Below are 17,821 nucleotides of genomic sequence, written 5' to 3' on the forward strand. Positions count from 1 at the left end.
CCGCTTTTACTTCGCGATTCTGGACGCCGGCTCAGGAGCCAAGCGTGGAGCTGTTAGGACCTATGCACACGGCGACTTTTTGCAGAGACACAGTCGCCATACACGCAAAGAGGCCGCGATGCTAGCGCAATGCAGTCGCTACCCGTTTATCTTTACACACTTGCGTAGTACAGTCGCGATGCGCAGCAGCGATACAAATGTGACGCAGTGTTCGGAACGATGGAGCTGCAGTGATGGAGGGGGAAACACCTACAGGAGCGGTGGTAATGCATGCGTGACTGACGCAGCGCAGTTCATGCACACATTACCACCGCTCCTGTAGGTGTTTCATCCTCCATCAGTGCAGCCGAATCTCTCCGAACTTTGCTGAACACTGAGTGACCGCTTGGCCGCGCGTTTGCATCGATATAATCGCTGGCAATTGTTTCAGTTGCCCTTCTGAAACGCGCAACTGTATCGCTGCAAAAAGTCGTCGTGTGCATAGGCCCTTACGTTGATAACGACAGCATAGGTGGGGGAACTGCAAGACACACTACTGCAGCCCCCTCCTCCCCCCCACACACACTCATGCCGTGGTTAGCAACATAACAGCTCTACACTCAGCTCTGACCCGGCGCTCAAAATCGTGAGGAGGTGAAAGCGACTCCTATGCATCTCTGCCTTAAGGATTTTATTCTAAAATTTTACCTGGCCATTCTTGAGATGTTGTGGGATGAATATATGCAAAAAATTCTGTGTTTTGATCGCGAAGTGCCCTTAATTATTATGAGACCCTTGATTAATCGAATAGGTTAAAATGTTATGAGTAATTTGTTGCTTTCCAAGTAGTTCAAAGGGATTTGCGCCATTATTTTAATTGGAATAGTTTGAGTGTAAACAAGTCGTTAAAAAGTTCAAACACATATCAGTTCCGTGTCAAGTCCGTGCTAATTTCCTGTCCGCAGCGTGTCCACTGATGTTACTGACGACTATTCAGAGGTATCCGCATCATTAAATTAATCATAATTATATTACGTTTGGTGTTATTTCCGTCAGAAAAGTACCAGGAATCTATTGGTTAATCTTCGACGATGTAGATCTAATACGAAATTGACATTTTCATTACTGAATTCTCTATTGCTGTTTTTGTCTTTACGCCTCTAGGGCAGAGGTGCCCAAAGAGCCGCTCTGATCTGGTGATCTCTTTGTGATTCCGGGCATCGAGTAGAGTCAAGCGTGCAGCTACAGGGTGATTCTCTCGTAGCGCCTGTCAAAGACATGCCGCCTCGTACCCCGTAGCGAGGTCAACACCCCGCGGGGCCTCACCAAATTTTATGGCTTTCGACCCTCGAAGGGGTTGGAGTGCCTATTAAGAAGTGAGAAATCTTCGAGTTCCGCATTTCTCATTAGATCGTTGCGGAAACGACGTCAATCGATTCCTTATGTTTCGCCGATGAAACTGACACCAAGAACGACGTAATTCGGACGACAATGCACGAAATTACATGAAAAAAAGGATTTACATAATTTCAAGCTAACTTCGTTGAAAATAGTCCGATTTACATGACATTTGGAATGGTTTTCATTGGAAAAACACGAGGAATCCATCGGTCTCACTTCCATATCGATACAATAAAGAATAAAGAATTATTTTATTTCTGAAACAGGTATGAATTCTCAGCCGACCGCAGCAAATTGAAGTCCGCGCCCCGCAGTCCAGGGTGAAAATGTGAAATATTCATCTCAGCGTATTACGAAATTCTTTATTCTTTATCGTATCGACATGGAAGTGACATCGATGGATTCCTTATGTTTTTCTGATAAAAATCATACCAAACGTGATGTAAATCGGACTATTTTCAACGAAGTTAGCTTGAAATTATGCAAATCAATTTTTCATGTAATTTCCTGCATTGTCGTGCGAATTACGTCGTTCTTGGTGTCAGTTTCATCGGCGAAACATAAGGAATCGATTGACGTCGTTTCCGCAACGATCTGATGAGAAATGCGGAACTCGAAGATTTCTCACTTCTTAATAGGCACTCCAACCCCTTCGAGGGTCGAAAGCTATAAAATTTGGTGAGGCCCCGCGGAGGGTTGACCTCGCCACGGGTTAACATGCGGCATGTCTTTGCCAGGCGCTACGAGAGAATCACCCTGTACAGTATTTCCTCGTTAGCGACTCGATTTTGTGTACACGATACCGACTCTTCGCTATCCCCACCACTTTTGTCTCACTCTTGCCCGGCGAAAGCTGGAGCGAGATGGAACGAGAGCGAGCGAGAGGCACTGAAAGCGAGCGAGGACGGTACGAGACCGACGACGCGTTGATGTTTTGTCTCGCTCCATCTTTCGGACGCCTGACATTCTGTCCTTTGCGCTTGCGACCATCGCGCACGCTCGCCGCGCACGCAGTGTTCCATCTCGCTCCCCCCTCCGGCCAGAAAGAAGCGAGAAACGAACACTCGGAATTAGGGTTCTGTTCACGATACCGACTCAACGCCGGTCCCGACCAGCGAGTCGCTAACGAGACAATACTGTATTATGTTGCCAAACACAGCAAAGCGTGGGCGGTGACTATGTGCGCGTAGGCTCCTACCACGCACACGACTGCAGTCACCCCCACTCATAATGTGGTTAAAACCGTAACAGCTCCATGCTCGCCGCTGACCTGGCGCCTAGAATCGCAAAGAGGTATCCGGCTCCGAGCGGCTTTGTGCACCTCTGGACTACGCTATGAATTCTAAGGCCTAACGCAGGCCTGCCCAGTCGGCAGCCGAAGACCTTAAGGGGTTAGGCCACCTTGAACGAGGCAAAGTTATAGTCATTTTCAGCAATTTTTTGAGGGAGAGATAAAATAAATGGAAAATTCTATATGAACTCTTGACGGAAATAGTCGTATTTTTTCCGTACAATATCTTGCCGAACGATGTTTTCAATGGTTTTTAACCTCGCGGCTATACCGTTTGAGTTAGAACAAGAAACCAAAGTTTTATTTTCTGCATGCCTAATTCTAAAGAAGTACGTCCATGTGTGTCCATGCTCTGGTTCGTACCACGAGTCTATATAACTGCGCCCCACACGTATGGACGCACACACACTCTTGCAGTTCTCCCAAAAGCCATACAACGGTTAGCAAGGTAACAGTTTCGAGCTTGGCTGTTACCCAGGTCCCAGGATCTAAGGAGGTCTTCTGCTCTTCACCGGGCATTCGTGGTATAGGCCAAACTGAGCTCTCAGCGAGGAAGTACTGTACCTCTATTGATTTACTGTAGTGTAAACATTGAGTACCAACGTTGGTATAGTGTAATGCTTCAGACATTTGATCAGTAAAGGAAAAGTACGCGAGATTGCTGCCAACATAATTGATTATTACTCAGAAATCGCAAAAAAGTGCAAACTCATATTTTGCGCATACATTCCTTATACTATAGACTATCAAATAATATAAGTTTCGAGGATGACTGTCGATTTCATAAAGTATACAGTCGAGAACCTCGATTAACCGAACCGTCGATTATCCGAAGCAGTGTTGCATCATCGCTATCCCGACCACTTCTTCGAAACAGTGTAGCGGTACCGATTGATTGATTCACTTTTGCGTAATATAAATTAACGCAGTAGTACTCTTGTATTTAATAAGTCATTTCAGGTGTAACTCCTTTAGTTATAAACTGTGTAAAATACATGCATGCTTCATTCTCCGAACTGTTCGATTATCGGAACAAATCGAATTTCCAAACTCTACTGTAACATGCGCTTAATTATGACCATCACATAATTTCTTATATTTTTGTTATTTATATCTTTTAATATATTCCAATAACATCGAATGAATGCATCATTTCATCTTATGGATAAATGAAAACATTTTTAATATCTGAAGCGTGAATTTATACAAATTGTTGATCTCCTAGTTTCCGCGCGTTCAACAGCTTTTTCTCTCATAAAAATGCTATCTCTGTTAATTTGTCTAAACTTGATGCCGTAATTAAATTCCAATAACGTAACCAAATCAGACAGTACTGTTAAACAAAACATAATATTATTTTATTGACATTTTCTCCCAGAGGTCCAAATTTCAATGACTCTGCCGCATAGACCCGGCTGAATTTGAGCGATGGCCTGAGCTATGTTGAGTTGAGGGCATCGGTCGATTGCGGCCTATTGGCATAGACCTGCGACTTCAGAAAACCCCACAAGAAAAAGTCAAGCGGGGTCAAATCGCACGATCTTGGTGGCCAATTCACCTCTGCGAGAGATAACCATACCCTCAAATCGTTCATGCAGAAACGTTCGCTGTGTGGCTCGTAGTGCCGTCCTGCTGGAACCACATGCCATCCACGTCCAGATCGTTCAATTCGGGCCAAACAGTAACTTTTTGTGGATACATTGCCACCTGGTGAACCTCGTGTGGGTTGGCGACGTCCCATATACGGCAATTTTGCTGGTTAACATAGCCATTCATCCAAAAATGCGCCTCGTCGCTAACATGATTTTTCGGCCAAAATTGGGGTCCTCTTCCAAACGCTCCGAAGCCCAGTCAGTGAACAAACGGCGTTGTCTATGGTCATTAACTTTGAGCTCCTGGGTCAGTTGGATCTTGTATCGGTAAGGCCCAAGTCCCGACGCAAAATTCGCCAAGTTGAAGTCTGCGAAAGGCCAAGTTCTTGTGCACGGCGAGGAATTGACTGTCTCGGGTTCTCCTGCACACTTTCACGGACAGCGACGATGTTTTTGGCCGATATAGCGTTCCTTTGACGTACGGGTGTTGGTTGATTGTTTGCCGAACCGGTCGTCTCGAATTTGGCCCCCAAACGTTGGAGAGTCGACTATGAAGGGCCCGCGCAACGTTTGCACTAACGAACACTCATTTTGATAATAAAGTTTTATCATTTGGACGTGCTGCTCAATCGTGTAACTTGCCATGGTGATTTGGCATTACTGACTGAATTACAAACAACAGGTTTGACCGACGCCGCCAAAACAACATGGTCGCCACAGACTATCAACATCGACCCGTCCCTATTGGAAAACCCTTTATATAGGCCGTAATATTATAAATTTGTTGTAAAACTTCCATAAACTCTGGTTTACATGATCTTTTCCCAGAGTCATCTGAGATTTCAAATATTTCTGCAACGCAAGTTTCGCACGTGTATTTCGAAATAGTTTCCTTTTTTTATTAAATTTCCAATATTCAGTATTATATCATTGTTGATTTCTTGCTCCAAAATATTGTTATTTTCCAGTTCTTGTGTATAAATTTGATTTACCATGACTTCTGTTGCGTTTTTAATCGGTGTTACTAATTCTTTTAACTGCAGCAGTGACAACTCAAAGGTTTCATTGCAATTGCTTCGTATCGATTGTTTGCCTGAAATATGTTTCACCATAACTGCTTTATATGATTGTTGAAATTGTTTTAGCGATAAATAGTTTAATCTGCATCTGTGTTGTCGTATTTGTCCAAGAAGTTCTCTAACGCATCTTGATTTAAATTACGCGGTCCATGTTGGGCTGTACAATTTAAAAAATTTTTTGACCGCAAAATGTACCCTCGAAAAGTGAGTAGAAAATTTGTTAAAGACGGAAGTATGATTTGTTTTGAACACTCCTCTTTAACAAAATGCATTTTCCGCAACGCTCGCATTTGTAGCTTCCAAAACACAATATGACCGGACTGCTTTGAAACAACGGGTCCCTTTAAACTCTTTGAAGTGTCGTCACTTTGTACCCGACCTCCATTTAAGCTGTCAAATAAAGTGTCGAAGAATTTACAAACTCTAGCTGTCCCAATACTATTTACATCCAATTTATGCAGTCCATTTGGATGTTCTTCATCATAAATGAGTTTTTTTTATAATTTGTGCAACAAATATTACCTAAGCTGATTTGAAATAAGAATGTAACACAATATAATTTCATTTACAACATATTATAATCCCAACACTTACTATTTTTGGCCATCGAAAATATAGTCACAGCCATGGAATTGCTTAAGACCTGTTTGGCATATGCCACTTTCATTTTTCCCCGTTGATCGGGGTTTATGTGACGGGGTTTGATTTTTCCCAACATCTTTATCACCTTCAACTCGTGTCTGCAGTCATCAATTTTATATGCCGAAATGATGTCCCTCCATGTTGCTTTTAATACAGTTTTCTGTTGCACCCATATTAAATCCTTTGTTAATAAATTTTTTCTGATGCCTTTAATTAGGTGGGGCACATTGTATAAAGGAACTACTTCGTAGCTATCAATTAGCAGACATCGTTTCGGTGACATATTTCGTTGTAAATAATGTCCGCTGCTTTCTTTCACCAAACTTTCCACTGCGGTCCGATTGGTTGAGCCCTGGTCACATATTAGTGAACTGATCTTTAATTCTACAAAGTAAAATACATTATAATATAAATTTGAAAAATAGTTTAATATTATTTCAATGTTAATATATCATTTTTCTTTGAATTTCAAAGTATTATAACTCTTCTTTACATACCAGTTTGAGAATTTACAGTTCGTACTATATCCTTGATAAGTTGATTTAACTCTAGAGATTTCGTGGTTGATTTGCAAAATGAATACACTATTGCTTGCTTCCAGTTGCCAATTACTCCCTTCACCATAAATACCAAAACATGGTCGAATATAATTGAATTTTCAAACCCCACTAATTTATCACTAGACTCGTTGTACTCTACATATGGTATTAGTGACATTTCGTCAAAAATTAGTGAGCATAATTTTCTTTAATCTAAATATTACACATGGGTTTATCCCGCTTTCAAGTGGTACCATTTGCAACACTCGGCCCATTGTCTTTCTTGATGGCAGTTGAAACCATCTCGATAACAATCTGTACCCTGCACCTAACGTTTTGTACAATGCTAAGTTCATTAATTTTTTACGAAAAGAAAATCGTTGTCCTTTTGATGCGACACGTTTTCTTAAAAGCTAATGTGAGCAAAACTTAATTGTATCTTCAGGAAGGCCCGAATGCTTATAATTCAAAAACTTCTTTGCTGACTGTAATCTGCTCTTCAAAATATTGAAGAAATACAATTAATTCTTTGAGGATGGAAACTGAAATGTGTAAACCTTTTTAAATGCCTTTAACTTACGTTGACTACCTTGCACTGTCAAAGGTAATTTACTTCTTTTGGGATTGAACAACTCCTCTATCATAACTTGTAATGTTGATGTTGACGTTGATGCTGCAGAGGTTAATGCTATTGCTGTTGGCCCTATGCACAAAACATTAAAAATGCAACAGCTGTTTGTATCTATATCCTTGCCAAAAATAGTTCTGTATCTACTCATATTGTGCAAAACCAATACCTGTGGCAGGCGGTAATTTCTATGTAGGTATACAGGGTGTCCCACCTAAGACTGGACAGCGCGACATCTCCTAAAGTCTTGGAGATAAAATTTTTTAAAAAATATGTAATTGAATGGTTCGAGAGGGCCAATTTATTAACCGAGACGACTTTTTTTATTATTATTTTAAAAGATACGATGGTCAAGTTCAGTTTTTCAAATGGAACTATTTTTTTTGAACACCTGAGTTGATAGTGCGTTCCAAGATAAATTGAATAAGCTTTAATGTATACACTTTATTTCCACTGGTTTTTAAGATATTGCGCTTGCAAAATTACTGATTTTCACTGGAAGAAAACCCTCTGGAATAGCAAGGACCGGGGTCGGTCTTACTGGCGCCACGGGTGGCATTGCCTGTTGAAACTGATACCTACGTGCCAAAGGTCTACGACAGGGTTCGCAGGCCCAAAAGCTGGACAATCCTTTTGCGTCAGAAATGCTACTTAGGTAGGTACATCTCCGGTATCGAGAAGCGCACCGTTACTTTTATTTCGCACTTGCATCCACGCTCGGATGGCCGGCTCTTTTGGGAGGGATGTAAGTTGGATTGGTTATGTTAGGAGGAGTGAAAGTTGCTAGACTAAATTTCAACCATAAGGAGCTGATTGTATCAGAACCAATCGGATTTGCATCCCTCACAAGCGGCTGTTCTCTTGAAGAGGCCCGATGAGGAATACGATTTACTTTAATTACAGTACATGTGTGTTTTGTAATAAAGTGTTTCTTTATCTACGCTCCTACAATCCACCGGCAATACTCCTCGTGGAGAGACACAGGAAGAAAGGGGGTATAAACACGAGCTTCGATATCAAAACAAAAGCATGCGTTGACGTATTCCGTGCGAGAGAAGGTGGGCATTGGGGTGGAGGTATTGTTGTGAAGCGGGCCTCTTCAAGAGAGCAGCCGTTTGTGAGGGATGCAAATCCGATTGGTTCTGATACAATCTGCTCTCTGGTTGAAATTTAGTCTAGCAACTTTCACTCCTCCTAACCTAACCAATCCAACTTACATCCCTCCCAAAAGAACCGGCCATCCGAGCGCAGAAGCAAGTACGAAATAAAAGACTATTGAAGTTGAAAATTGAGTCTGAATGAGGAAATTGAGTAAATGTTATGACGTTTTGAAACATGAACATTAGTAAGTAGCATTTCTGACGGAAAAGAATTGTCCAGCCTTTGGGCCTGCCATTCCTAACCCAGACCTTGCAAGCGCAATATCTTAAAAACCAGTGGAAATAAAGTGTATACATTAAAGCTTATTCAATTTATCTTGGAACGCACTATCAACTCAGGTGTTCAAACAAAATAGTTCCATTTGAAAAACCGGACTTGACCATCGTCTCGGTTAATAAATTGGCCCTCTCGAACCATTCAATTACATATTTTTTAACATTTTTTATCTCCAATACTTTAGGAGACATCGCGCTGTCCAGTCTTAGGTGGGACGCCCTGTATATGTCATAACGTTTTCTGTCTATCTGTGGGTTTGGAAAGCGATGTCGCGTACAGTGCGTATCCAAACATCCAGACACAGCACATGACCGATTACTTCCGTCCTATCTTGTATATTTAACTAATAACGTAACGCGTCCTCAATAACTATACGATTCAATTACTTTCTTTCTTACCTCTCAATACGACGCTTTCCTGCACTTTCCTAAGCTTTCCTACGCTTTCCTATGCACGGGACGAGTATTCTCAGTCGCTACTTATTCTTAAGCAAATGCCTAAGCATTCGGCATCCTTTACTAGCTACTAGATTAATAGAGGATGTCGCATGCTTAAGCATTTGCTTATGAATAAGTAGCGACTGAGAATACCGCCCGCGGTTATCTACTCACCGCTATAGTGACGCTGATTATGTTCTATTCCCGCCACAAAATAATCTCATCAGCGCCATCTGTCACCAAATTCTTTCAACTTGGTCCTAGCGCCTCTGGCGAAATGTGCCCCTAACTAAATTTTGCCAACAGATTGATATGCAGAGTGCCTACCCCTGATTCAAACTAGAGACCACGGTATGGTACGTGTAGCAAAAAGACACGTGTACACGGGTACACGTGCATTACATATATCCGTACCTCGATCCGTATAGCTTTTAATACACGGGTACCCGTGCACTATTTCACGTGTATTTAAATACACGTGTATCAACGTATTTGTTTATTTTGATCAGAATTGGGCATTAACTACGGGAGAATGGGCAATGGCGGTCACTTAAGCAATAAGTGTAATAAAACCGAGTGATGTTTTTCAATTTTAAGGATTATCGTTGCGTCTAAAAAGAAGCTCGCTTATTACCAGTAATGCCTTAATTTTTTGTATCAAAATAGGTAATCGATTAAATAAATCTTGTTAATTTTATAATTGTGTTATTAGTTACAATCTGAAAATTTGTAAAACCATACTTTCCGCATATTATTCTAGTAAATATATTTAAATACATTAATTCTTTTATGAATTTCGCAATCCCTCAGAGTTCTGGGATATCTATAGATATTAAAAATCAGACGAATCAAAATACGGATACGTTAATATACGTGTATTTATAAATACACGTGTATCTAAATTCACGTGTATTTAAATACACGTGAAATAGTGCACGGGACCCGTGTACTAAAAGATACACGGATTGAGGTACGGATACGTTTAATACACGTGTACACGTGTATTTAAATACACGTGATATAGGGATCTCTAATTCAAACCGTAAAAATGGGATAGCGCCACTAACCCATATTTACGGTTACCCATGCTAACTATTAGGATTAGGGCTAACAAAGGTCAATATTTTTTAATTCAGAATTCAACAATTTCGATACTTTGGCATAAAAAATATAGAATTCCGTTTAAAATAACGAAGTTGACCTTGAAATCTCAGAAACGCCTCCACCTATAAAAAAAGTACGTGCTCTACATAATGTGTCCCTTCAAACCATGAAATTCTTGTATAAAAAAAAATTCATACTATGCATACTTCAGAAGTTATTTCCGGTGTGCAAGTTGCTTGGACCACCGTGTATATGGATATACAAAGGATGAATATATGTAGTATTATTTAACCCCGTCTGGCTCACTGTGCCGCGTAAGGGTGTATCCAGATTTGAGCCGGGCCCCGAGCCTAATACCCGGAGTACCTGGAATTTACGAGCTGAGCTGAACTCGGTTCGATTACTCGTGCGAGTCGAGCGTTTGAATTTTCCGTGCTACTTGAAATTGTCGAACTGTTTGAAAAAAATGCGAACTACTTGAAAAACTCAAACGGCTCGAACATTCGAGACCTCCTAAGACTTCGATTTACTTAAAAATAAATTTTCTGGTCGAAAATTTTCGAATTACTCGAATTACTTCGAGTTACTAGCGTCTTATACAGTTAGACTAGTATTTGATAATAAACACATAAATATTCGTGTAGTTTTAAAATTTAAGTAATTTGAAGTCTTACGAGGGGCTCGAATATTCGAGGCGTTTGAGTTCTTCAAGTATTTCGCATTTTTTTCAAATAGTTCAATTTCAAGCGGCTCGAAAATTCAAACCCTCGATTCGGCTCGAGCAGTTGAACCGAGTTCAGCTTAACTTGTAAATTCCGGGTACTCGAACACTCCTATTTAGAACTGACGTATTTAGAATAAATTCAAATATCACTTTATCGCTTTCCGTGGTCAGAAATATCAATATGTTGTTTAACGGTATTATATGCTCCAATTATTTTTGATTTTTGCTATTTCTTATACAGACTCCTTTTTTTCAGTTGAGACCATTGTAACCGGCCATTTGTTCAGCCACTTTGCTGTAACTATCCCATCACTGTTTTCAAGGCCAACAATTTGGTCCTTCTTCAGCATTGCTTGTATTATTTCTATCCGATTGTCTTCCTGATTTTTTGGTTAAAGTTCCCAGAAGATGGGTTTGTTATTTAAACAATGTCTTTGCCCAATAACTGGATATATAAAAATTGTCTGTAGCAATAGTTTATTCTTTATATAAATATTTTTCTGCAAGATCCTATTTTTGTACTATTAGTAATTCCCCCGGTTTTCTTTCGGTTGTCACTTTTACTTGGATTATACTGTTAAAATATGAAACGACTGCACCAGGGAAGCATTGTTTCATCGACTCTGTCATTTCCTCAGGAATCTTTGAGGCTAAAAAATTATTTTTCAGAATTTGAAGCAAGTTTGTAACTTTCGCCAATCAGATCAGTTCCAGCGTGTTGGCTGTCAGCAAAATGTACGACTTTCAATAATAGTAGAAATTAATTTCGTGACATAATTAAGAGACCAAAATTGTTGCGAAGTATGTTTTTCTCCAATACAAATCAGTTGAAGGATATTCGACGAATCCCATATACATGATAATTGCCGAAACTTTATTTATTTTCGCTACATCAATACCTTCCAAATTTGTATACAAGATGATCTACGTAATGTTGTATTCAGAATCACTCGTTGGATTGTAAACATAGTCAGTAACTATCAGATTAAACACATTAATTGGTTTGATGGACTGTGACTGCAAGACATTTATTGCAGGTCTGTGCATTGAGCGTCAGTAAATGAGAATGTTTTACGATATATCCCATCTATTGTGCAGCAGGTACTGGATGTCATTACAATATCAAGCTTTCATTACTTTCATCCCAGCTATCTGATAAGCTCATACTCCGAATTGTTACTCCCACTTCATCTGACATATCTGATTCATTAGAACTGTTCTCTGATGGAACATATTCATCCGATTCTGAACTAAAACTAAACAATGACTCCCATTCGTCATCAGTGTTCGACTTTTCTTTGGGTCAGAGGTACCTAGATAAGAACTGAATGCCCGTTTGCGTTCGTCTTGGGACTCGGGTTAAAACTAAAATTGGAGTTGTTACGTTGCTAACCATATAGTCCAGGTTTTTGTTTTAGAAATTTCTGTAAATAAACTAAAAATAGGTAGGACTTTTCACGAATCGCATGTTTCAGTGATAAATATGAACCCCCTGACAAATCACCGTCGATCGGATGCCACCCCCTCTCTCGAGTGGTCAAATGTTTAAAAAAGCGATATTTCACTAATAACTCAAAACCGCTTACAAGGGGACCCCACAGCTGAACCCCCGTGGATTTTAATAAAATTTTAGGGGATGAATCTGGGGGTCACCTTGATTACCATCTGCTAAATATTTTATGCCAATGAGCATTATTTATAAACAATCGATATGTGAGACATAAAAGTAATTCACTTCAAGCCCATTTCAAGAAAGTGAATTGGATGAGTGCGTACAGCGCTTACTTCCCACCGAAACAGCACGGGTTCGAATCCCGGTCATCCTAATTTTTTTTTCTTTTCCTTCAACCCTTATTTTAAATAATTAAATTTTATACTGCTTTGTTTCATAGATATTGTAATTTTTTAACATAAATGTGATATATAAACATGGTAAAAATACATAACTTTTTATACACGTACAAACATAACTGGTACATAACGACTTGTATCAACTTGTACTATAAAGACACTGTAAATTATATATTTAATATGAAATTTTTCTTTACAATACATACATGCACGTCTATGTAACTTTACAACTATTTATCTATCTACCAATCCTATTGTATATCTATATATACAGGGTGTCCCACTAAGGAGTGGACAGCGCGATATCTCTTAAAGTATTGTCGATAAAAATATAAAAAAAATAGGGAATTGCATGGTTCGAGGGGGCCCATTTATTAGCGCGAACGAATTTTGTTTCCGATTATTATTTTAAAAGATACGATGGTCAAGTTCGGTTTTTCAAATGGAACTATTTTTTTTTGAACACCTGAGTTGATAGTGCGTTCCAAGACAAATTCAATAAGCTTTAATGTATACACTTTATTTCCACTGGTTTTTAAGATATTGCGCTTGCAAATTTACTGATTTTCACTGCAAGAAACCCCTCTGAAATGGCAAAAACCGGGGGCGGTCTTACTGACGCCACGGGTGGCACTGCCTGTTGAAATGGATACTTACCTGCCAAAGGTCTACGCCAGAAATGGCAGGCCCAAAGGCTGGACAATTCTTTTCCGTCAGAAATGCTACTTAGGTAGGTATCGTTACTTTTATTTCGCACTTGCTTCTACGCTCGGATGGCCGGTTCTTTTGGGAGGGATGCAAGTTGGATTGGTTACGTTAGGAGGGTATTGCTGTGACGAGGGCCTCTTCAAGAGAGCAGCCGTTTGTGAGGGATGCAAATCCGATTGGTTCTGATACAATCTGCTCCCTATGGTTGAAATTTAGTCTAGCAACTTTCACTCCTCCTAACCTAACCAATCCAACTTGCATCCCTCCCAAAAGAACCGGCCATCCGAGCGTAGAAGCAAGTGCGAAATAAAAGTAACGATGCGCTTCTCGACACCGCAGATGTACCTACCTAAGTAGCATTTCTGACGGAAAAGAATTCTCCAGCCTTTGGGCCTGCCATTTCTGGCGTAGACCTTTGGCAGGTAAGTATCCATTTCAACAGGCAGTGCCACCCGTGGCGCCAGTAAGACCGCCCCCGGTTTTTGCCATTCCAGAGGGGTTTCTTGCAGTGAAAATCAGTAAATTTGCAAGCGCAATATCTTAAAAACCAGTGGAAATAAAGTGTATACATTAAAGCTTATTGAATTTGTCTTGGAACGCACTATCAACTCAGGTCTTCAAAAAAAATAGTTCCATTTGAAAAACCGAACTTGACCATCGTATCTTTTAAAATAATAATCGGAAACAAAATTCGTTCGCGCTAATAAATGGGCCCCCTCGAACCATGCAATTCCCTATTTTTTTTATATTTTTATCGACAATACTTTAAGAGATATCGCGCTGTCCACTCCTTAGTGGGACACCCTGTATATATACACACACACACACACATATACATACACACACATACATACATATACATATATATATATATATACATATCGATCTTTCTTGAAATGTGCTTGAAGTGAATTACTTTTAAGACTCACATATCGATTGTTTATAAATAATGCTCATTGGCATAAAATATTTAGCAGATGGTAATCAAGGTGACCCCCAGATTCATCCCCTAAAATTTTATTAAAATCCACGGGGGTTCAGCTGTGGGGTCCCCTTGTTAGTCCTAAACGTCCTAGTGAAAAATATTTTAGATAAAAAGCAAAAGAGCATTAAAGTCTGCGTGAAAAAGGTTTTATAATGATTTGTCGTAAATATAACCGTTTTTTTTTCGATTACGCCCGGTAAACGTGCTCGTAATGCAATATTGTACTGCTTTTCAAAGCATTCGGTGGTACAGAACAGGCCGCGCTGTTTTTACGTGGTTTCCCCTATAGGCCTAATCCATATTACCTGGCATTTTATATTCTTGGGAACTGGTGAATTAATTTGCTCCTACTGTTGCCTTCATCCCACTCGTCGGTATCCGTGGGTGCACTTGTGGCGAGAAGGACTAGTTTTTTGGTGTACTTTAAGGGTAATTTTTCCTTTTTTGATTTAGATGAAAAACAGTGTATACCTATATGATGGTTGCCGCAGACGCCTTTTCTGAAAAAAAAAACCGTTGTACGGAAACAGCTACCACGCAGCTTCTTTTCCATATTTTTTAATGAAAATTTCACATTTTATAGACAAAAGTATGACCTTTCTAATGTATATAATGTTTCATTGATAAAAACATTTCTCCACCGAAAAAGAATCTTTAAATCTGTCCTACTTTTTCGCCTCCTAAGTGTATGTAGCCCCTTAACAGTTTTCCCGTTCCGAATGGGAAACATCGTCGACTCTGTGGAAACACACCACACACACACACACACACGCGCGCGCGCACACACACATGTACATCATATAGTAGATACATACGTTAAAAATTTACTATAGGATGTACTTCAATACTTTACAGTTAATTATCATTTTCTCCTTTTTTTCTTCAACATGCCCTGTATTGTTCTTAATCTGTACAATCTCACTAACTCGATTTTGTATTAAAAAATAACGCTTACTAGGGATGCCCACTTAAAAAAACATCGGATGTTGTTTTGGATGTAATGCATTGCAACTACGCGTCGATGTTTTCTTAACATCGAATACTTCTGCGTTTTGAATTAATTAACAGATCATAACTAGTGAAATAAAATAAAAAAACGGAAATAACAATTCAGAATCATATGTATTTATTATCATTACTATAACAGTATTTTATTTAAATATCCTTTCGTAGGCTTAGTAAAAGTAATAGTTTGTTCAAACGTTTACCCTTCAGCAAAGAAATAGATTGGAAAGTAAACGATTGAACAAACTATTATTTTTACTGTGCCTACAAAAAGAACACTGGGGCATTTAAATAAAATACTGTTATACTAATTATAATAAATAGATTTGATTCTGAATTGTTCTTTCCACATTTTTTTTTGCTGCAATATCAAACATTGCATTGACCATAGGCACAGAGGATCAAATGAGTACTTTATTTGCCAAAGTCTAGCAAAATCACGACATGATCTACCAGCGGCTTGGGTCATTGGTTTGAACAGCCTCTTCTGGTCCATCGAATGAAATACATCGATGTATCGAATAAATTTTGACCATTGTAATGTATCGATGTATATGTAGCTTACCCGCGACAAGCGTCAATACATTTGAGGGAAGGACACAGGAACAAAAGGGGTAGTCTTCTGATTGCGCGTGGTCCCGCGTGCGTCGACTTTCTCCCCGAGGCCCACAATATTCTTTCACACGGAATACGCCAATGCGCGCTTTTGTTTTGAAATTCAATCGCGTGTTTATACTCGAGAGATAAAGGTGCGTGTCCACTTGAGAGAACTCGCGCAAGTTACTCTCGATACTTACTCTCAAATGGTGTGTCCACTTGAGAGCAATTTCGAAAATTTTTACTCTCAGGTAGGCGATAGAAAACTCGCCGAGAGCTTACTATCCGATAGAACTCTCAGAACCGTGTCCACTAGAAATTGGTCTGCGCCTACTCTCTGTTCCTCTCAGTGCCTTTTAAGCTACGAACGAACTGAGGCCGTGATTATGGATGTGCAAAAACTTAATGCTGTTATTATTGTTTATAATATTTAAAAAAAGAGAAAGAAGCAACGTGGAAAGAGAAATTGCTGGGTGGATGAAATGAAATAGTTATATATTTTGAGTTGATTACAATAAATGGTGTACATAAAATATGTCTCGCCACTCGGCTCGACGCAGACTGCCTCGGCCACCGCAGTTCTCCCGGCTAACCGCCTAACAACACTTCTCTGGCAACGTCGTGCCTCGTAACTAGGGAATTCAATCCCGGGTTCCTGGGATCCCGGCTGTTTTTTGGATTCCATTTTTATATTTTTCAGTTCATAAAGTAATTTACGTTTTTAAAAATTCTCGAAATTCTCGGGATAAGTCATAACTTGATATATCAAATCCCAGTTTTAGAATCCAAAAAACAGCCGGGATCCCGGGATTACGGTCCCGGGATTGAATTCTCTACTCGCGGCGCGAGCCTACAACATAACTCAGAAGATCTATTCTCGCGACAGCACTCGCAGAATACGAACCAGGTTCGTATTTCGGAAGCAACTGTCGGATAGTAATGTTATTATGTATCCACTCGAGAGCAAGTTGCAACGCGTCCGCTGTATGAGAGTTGAACGTCGCTCTCCGACAGTCACTCTCGGACGTAGTGTCCACTTGCGAGAAATACTCGCGCGAGTTTTACTGTCAAGTGGACACGTACTTTAAGGGATCCATCTCGAATTTGCAGGGAGGACGGCGCAGGCGGGACCACGCGCAGTCAGCGGACTACCATTTTTCTCCCTGTGTCTCTCTCCGCGGGGAGTATTGATGTTGGATAATACTTTTTAATTACTATATCTGGCACATTTAGGTAAAAACTGAAGAGGCTGATTTGTGCACCACATCTGGTTCCCGAAAATTAATCAGGCTTATCGACTTATTGTCCCGCTAATCAGCGGTTGACAACGGTACCTGCGCGTCCGAAGGCACGGCAGAGCCGCCCTTAGCACCGGGCCTCGCGCTTAGGGACTTCATTTTATAAAAGTTAAATGAATTAAGTATAATTGTCATGGTATCAATTTTTCTAGAATAGATTTCCGTCAAGCCTAAGTGACGCATGAATAAGAGGCGTAAGGTTATCTGTTTTCAATTAGATGTTTTCAATAATATCGACTTATGCCCCGGGACACGTAAACTCTAAGGGCAGTTCTGCCGAATTGGTCTTGGTTATAAGGTGCCGGACACAAGTCGCCGGATACCAGCCGCTCGAGAAAAGTCGATGCATCCCAGTGAGTCGCTGGCGACAAAGTTGCCAGCGATTGTTGCCCGGTCTATTCCAGACTTAACGAGCGTAATAATAAAAGCCAAAAACATTTTTTAACCTTTAGAGGGCCGGGATTTTTTCATTGAAATTGTAAATTTTATTTACTTAAAATTTATGCATATATACCACCAAAATG

At 40.0% G+C, this 17,821-nt stretch overlaps 3 protein-coding genes across 7 annotated transcripts in view; 1 reads left to right on the forward strand and 2 right to left on the reverse strand.

The window, feature by feature from the left end:
* Positions 1-17,821, reverse strand: part of LOC143376213 (uncharacterized) — a 233,057-nt gene that overhangs the window by 79,014 nt on the left and 136,222 nt on the right. The gene's annotated exons all lie outside the window — the stretch shown is intronic.
* The window catches only part of Tyf (twenty-four), an 81,686-nt gene that overhangs the window by 31,888 nt on the left and 31,977 nt on the right, over positions 1-17,821 (forward strand). The window lies entirely within an intron of this gene.
* LOC143376139 (uncharacterized) lies at positions 5,897-6,722 on the reverse strand. The gene is made up of 2 exons (XM_076826056.1): positions 6,482-6,722; positions 5,897-6,368 (listed from the first exon to the last, which is right to left on the reverse strand). Exons 1-2 carry the CDS (start codon positions 6,699-6,701, stop codon positions 5,908-5,910), a joined length of 681 nt encoding a protein of 226 aa, XP_076682171.1. The 5' UTR covers positions 6,702-6,722; the 3' UTR covers positions 5,897-5,907.

This window comes from Andrena cerasifolii, chromosome 14, assembly GCF_050908995.1.
Source record: "Andrena cerasifolii isolate SP2316 chromosome 14, iyAndCera1_principal, whole genome shotgun sequence".
NCBI lineage: Eukaryota > Metazoa > Arthropoda > Insecta > Hymenoptera > Andrenidae > Andrena > Andrena cerasifolii.